General features: G+C 37.6%; 1 protein-coding gene across 7 annotated transcripts in view; it reads right to left on the bottom strand.

Annotated features, from left to right (window-relative positions):
- Positions 1 to 1,702: 1,702 nt before the first annotated feature.
- Positions 1,703 to 6,000, bottom strand: part of Atg16 (Autophagy-related 16) — a 611,817-nt gene continuing 607,519 nt past the window's right edge. For 4 of the 7 annotated variants that reach the window (XM_073960676.1, XM_073960677.1, XM_073960679.1 and 1 more), the window contains one exon: positions 1,703 to 2,650. In XM_073960676.1, the coding sequence (XP_073816777.1) occupies positions 2,533 to 2,650 (118 nt within the window). In that variant the 3' untranslated portion in view covers positions 1,703 to 2,532. The remainder of the gene's footprint in view (positions 2,651 to 6,000) is intronic. The other 3 variants (XM_073960678.1, XM_073960681.1, XM_073960683.1) reach the window with 1 other exon arrangement.

Raw genomic sequence — 6,000 nt, 5'->3', positions numbered from 1 at the left:
ACTCTAGCATCCACAAAAATCGAGATAGGACGCTGACATTTTTGGATAGTAATTTGACATTTAGGGTTCCTAGTGATCAACAAACTTATATTCCAAAGGATATGGGCTCCATGATGAGCTCCATGTTTTGGTATAGCCCCCATATAAAGGTACCTCCAGATTTTCGGTATTTTGAGAATTTTAGCTACAATTTTCACCCGAACTAGATGTAAATTGACATTTAAGGTTCTCAGTGGTCATCAAACTTCTCCACCGAACATCGCCAACATAGGTCCATGGTTTGGTATAGCCCCCATATAACGGTACCTCCCGATTTTCGGTATTTTGAGAATTTTAGCTAAAATTTTCACCCGAACTAGCTGTAAATTGACATTTTAGGTTCTCAGTGGTCATCAAACTTCTCCACCGAACATCGCCAACATAGGTCCATGGTTTGGTATAGCCCCCATATAACGATACCTCCCGATTTTCGGTATTTTGAGAATTTTAGCAACAATTTTTGATCGAACTAGCTATAATTTGACATTTGAATTTTCAGTGATCACGAAACTTCACTAAAATTCGTCAACATAGGTCCAACTTTTCGTATAGTTCCTATATAACGGTACCTCCCGATTTTCGGCATTTTTAGGGTGTACATTGTTTGATGGAACTACCCTAAATTTAATTTGACTTTTGAGATTCTCTGCAGTTACAAAACTTTTCCACCAAAAATTATAAAGATAGGTTGACACTTTTATATAGTCCCGTAGGAGGTACCTTTCACCTGGCTGAACGCATTTTTTAGATTAGATTTGATAATTAAGACAATTGGTGTATCTATCCATGGTCGAAATTTTTTTCCACCTAAAATTGTGAAGGGACACTATTTATTCCATTTAGATCAAGACTATTTCATGGTGGAGGGTATAAAAAGTTCGGCCCGGCCGAACTTAACGACTTTTTACTTGTTATTATTAATAAATTTATAAACTTTTGTAATATATACCTTGGCAACTCTACCAATTCAATGTAGCGGTATTTATTCTGACATTTTACACAGAAAAGCAGAAAAAAAATAAATATGATTTGCCCTACAAGTGCCAACACAAACTATTTGTAAATTTAACAATACAATTAAGAAAATCGTTACTCTATGATCTCCGCTGAATGGCACAACGGCAAAAGTCAACAAAACAAATTTCTACAAAGTAAACAAACTGACAAACAATAAGAAACCCGAAAAAAATATGAATATGATATGCTTTGCTAAAAATGGAAAACTGACTATTAACTGTTGACTCCATTTCCGTTGGTGTTTGGTTATCTTTGAAGGCATAAACGCCCACACAGGAAAAAGACACGAGAGGGTCATTGGGTTAGTATACATGTTTTTCTAAAACAAATTTTATCTTTTTGTTGTGCTAAGTGAGACAATGAAGTTAAAACAATTTTCAAGGAATGGAAATTGGATTTTTAAATGGGTGTTAATTACACACATTTTTGGCATTTTTTTATAACAGTCAAGAGTGACCGCTGTAAACTCTACACTTTAAAACTGTTACAGTTATGTGAAAGTGATAGCCCACCATCTTTAAGTGACTATATCTCGATTCACAGCAGCATCACGACGTCAATAGCTTATCAAATGAAGCAAATCTAGGCAGGATATACAATTACTTACCATTAAAAAGAATTCCATTGAAATCTTAAGACGGTTAAGTTTTTTGTTTCATTATATAGAGTTTTTATTTTTATACTTTTTTTGTTGGTGTTGTTCTTGTTGTTGGTTAGACAAAAAGAAATGTACAGTGATGTTTCGAGGGGATTTTTTTGTTTACAACACGAAGACCTTTATTTTAAACTTAAACTGAAATTGTATCAAATAATAGAAGTCGTAATAAAAAAGGGTAGCAATAAATTCGCCTTAAATAAAATAAAATCATGATGTTCAGTTTGTGTTTAAATAATTGTGGTTGGTTGTTGGTTTTGTGTCTTCTTCTATCTTATAAGTATTATATAAAAAAGTATACATGGTTGTTATAATATAAAACATATTGGTGGCTTAAATTTAAACAAAATAATAATAAAACATACATCGGGTATATATTTCTTTGAAAATATTTAAGATTTTTCAACTTTTTCAATTTTAATTCTTAGAAACAAGAACTTAAGGATTTTATGTGTTTTATTTTTAGATTTTTTAAGTATAAAAGTAACGAACAAAAATCTTATTTTTTTTCTCTATAAATTCAAAAAGTTTTTTTTTTGCTTTTTCAAAGGTAATTTTAATGTTTTTGCCGTTTCATCTTACATAAAAATATGATTTAGAAATCATTTTATAATTTTCATCTTACAATTGTTTGTTTTTGTTGTTGTTGTTCTTTGCTCGCCATAATGTTAAACCCATTATGATTTTGAATTTTTATTTTCTGTTTATACAATAACTCCAGCTTATTTAGAATTTCGAAGCTTTATTGTTGTGGTAATCTTCTATCATCAGCATCCAATACGCCTTTTATTTCTTCCGCCGGGTCAGCCAGTTATCCGCAGCTACGATTCTGTATAGATCAAACATTTTTTACCCTTGCCCACTGAAGCTAAGGCATTGAAATTGGGACTCCAACTAACAGCATTAACTGCAGAGCTGTGAAATAATCCAGAACCAGAACTTTTTCGTTTTAGAGATAAACAATTTTGATATGCATGGATGGGGAATGGGTGAGTGGTAGTTGGATTGATTGGGAAGAAAGAAATAAGAAGAGAAAGCAAAACAATAAAAAGCATAGAAATGAGGTGATACCTAAAGAGGCTACAATGTGCAGTAATAAGACGGTGAGGTGGCGCATGATAGGGGTGTGGGGATGTGATGTTAAAAAGCATAATGACATTTTTTATTGTATAAAAAGTATAGGAATTAAGTAAATTTACATGAAAACCTATTGTGGAAAAGTGTAACAGCGGCTTTGAGTTTCCAGAATACCGCGATAACTCCTTGAATTAATTTCGATTGAATCAACGATGGTAAATTAACCACTACATACATACATATGTTACCACAAATATTCCCAAAGAGACAAATGAGGGTTCTCTCATATTAATTTAATTCATATTAGCTCAATGATAAGGGAACTATTCAAGGCATATTTACTGTGAACCGAAATTTTGGGGGTGGAAAATTCCTTTTGGGGGTGAAAGCCCTTGATGAGTATATTCAGAACCCCAAAAGACCGATCCGCCGTTAGTCGAACATTTGAGTTATTGCGTGAAGACTTTTTCACTGGAGCCCCTATAAGTCATCAGAAATTAGTGTTATGTCTTTCTTCGCTGTTGTTTTGGCTTATTGTTGATATGACATGTCTTCAGTCAAATCTAATGAGGATCTTTTTCGTAAAACATTTCGACCTTCTAACTCGCTTCCTTCCATGTACTTTTCGTCCTTTATTTCAAGAACTGCACTAAAAGTACCACAATATGACATTTTTAAATGTCGCTCAGAAAATTTTAGGTGCGGCTCTCATTGACAACTAATCGATATTGTCGCGTTTTCATGGTCCTTTTTGCATTTACCCAATATTTGTTCAGAAAAAAACTATGTATGTATGTCCCTAATAAAGAGAGTAACCCCGGATCATGGTTTTGCACCGTTTTTCACCGCCTCATCCACCATAGGTTGGTGAGACGCAGACTTGACCTTCCTGAGAAAGTGTAGCGATAGAGATTATATTGAATCAGACAATGGTATTTCCCCTGGAATCACCTCAACAGCAGTACTAGCCAATAACTAAAAGCAAGTATTGCAGTTCCAGTTGTGACATTCCCGATTGCTAATTATTATGGTCTTCATGGGAAGATCAGTGAAAATGTGTATATCAAGTATGGAACCGCCGAAATACAGCTGCTGAATGTGTAAACGCCGTCGATTAACATATGTGTTCCGTGTTATTCACATAATTCCACTATTTGAAAGCCATAACCTGCCGTTCCTAGGAGATTTCAATACGCATTAGTTATGCCATTCAATCCTTGGAAATGAGGAGAAAGACATAGCGCTAGCTTATCGGATCGATAGCTCCACATTTTGTATAGCGAACGAGTCCACATTTTGCATAGTGTTTGTTGCACCAGGATTAGACTAGACTACAATAGTTCGCCTGGCATATCCCTCATGTCACCTGGTCTTACGAATGTCGTGAGTTGGCGACCCGTCGTTTCTCTTTAGGTAGGAACAACTTCCTGTCCTTATCTCTGTCAATAGACCACCCGACTTCAAAATTTTTTGAAGGCAGTACTTTTCTTAACCATGGAAAGGCAATTGGAAAGGATGCAAAAAATTCAACAACCTACGTTTTAGAGAACTGCCCAATCTCTCAAAGATGTTCGGATAGCAGAGAGGAAATTCCAGCAGGTCGAATAACAAAAATATGGCCTACTTTACCATCATATGCGACGGAATTATTTCGATTAGTTTCGTCGTACGAGCACTAGCTACCCCAGAGTTAGAAAAATAGATTGAATCGGTGAGCAGAGAGGAATTTCCGGCAGGTCGAATAACCGAAGTGCATGTGAAGTGCTGTGTGTCAGCTACTAAAACCGGGTTTCATAACCTCTGAACGGCGTACTTTCCTGAACCATGGGAAAGCCGATAGGCAAGGGTTCAGAGAATTTACCAATCACCGCTTCAGAGAATTGCCCACTCCCTCAGATCCTCTGGTAGCTGAGAAAAGTTTCCGGGACATCATCTGTGCAGCAGTCGTTCGTTACATACCTGCTGGTCGAATACCCGAAATAAGACCAAATTTCCCAGCACAGGCGGCGGGACTATCAAATGAGCGTGATGAGCTTCGTCGCACGAACCCTGAAGACCCAAGAGTTAGAGAGCTTACTCTTGAAGTCAACAGACTTGTAGGCGAACATAAGCGGAAAAAGTGGCTGGTGCAGGATTAAGTAAATTGTGGACAACGGTTAAATCACTCTCGAATCCGGAGAAGAAGGATGACAGAACGGCAGTTACTTTCAACGGCGTGACAGTAACTGACCCAAAGAGGTGCGCGTGTTAACCGGCAGTTCATAGAGCACCCCGAGAGTGATAGGGCGAAGAGAAGTGTGCTACGCCGTATAAAAAAAGACATTCCAGCCGAGGAGATACCACCACAATTTACGATGAGCGATGTTGCAGATGCCATCCGAAAAGCGAAATCATCCAAAGCGTTGGGGCCACACCGAATATCGATGGTAATGCTTAAGCAACTGGTTAAACCTGGAGATGAGTATTTAATAAGTGTCCTCAACCTATCGTTAGCCACCCATATTATTCCAGAAGCCTGGAAAGTTGGCAGTGTGGTCCCGCTACTGAAGCCTGGCAAGAATGCCAGTAGATGTGAATCGTACAGGTCGATTTCACTCCTGTCGCCAGTAGCAAAGATCCTAGAGGCCCTACTCCTCCCCACGATGAGATGTTTTCCAGTTGCACCACATCACGTTTTCACAGAATGATGCCCGAGAGTGTCATCTCCGTTGGTTAAACACTTTTTTTATGTGTGTAATGTGTGTTTTATACCCTCAGCAACATCGATTTAGCCATGTCCGTCCGTCTGACTGTCTGTCTGCACTTCGTAATATTTTGCCCAAACTTAGTTTAAGATCGACGATTGCCAATTTCGGACCACTCCTTCGGGTACCTCCCAACAAAAGTTCAAATTTTTTTCGCAAAAATTTTGCGCACGAGATCTCTCGAAGGGACTAACCGATTTGGCCCATACTTTGCACATCGTAATATTTCTGCCAGCCATTGATAAGGTTCGAATATGGACTATATCGGTTTACTCCTTCGGGTACCTCCCACACAAAATTTCGGGAAAGTGCAGTTTAAGGACCTACTCTCGAATCCTTTTGAATTTTATTGTAACAGCTTGTATTCGTTGCCCCCATTACGACGTTTTAAGTTTTTTCCTGAATTCAATGACCTGAAAGCTGTAAAAACCCGCTATGGTACCATTTGTTATGGATGGAGATTGCGGT

The sequence above is a fragment of the Musca autumnalis genome, unplaced genomic scaffold (genome assembly GCF_047663935.1).
Source record: "Musca autumnalis isolate F117 unplaced genomic scaffold, ASM4766393v1 scaffold_1, whole genome shotgun sequence".
Taxonomy (NCBI): domain Eukaryota; kingdom Metazoa; phylum Arthropoda; class Insecta; order Diptera; family Muscidae; genus Musca; species Musca autumnalis.
Note: the sequence above shows the minus strand (reverse complement) of the source record. Positions and strands in the feature narration are given on the sequence as shown.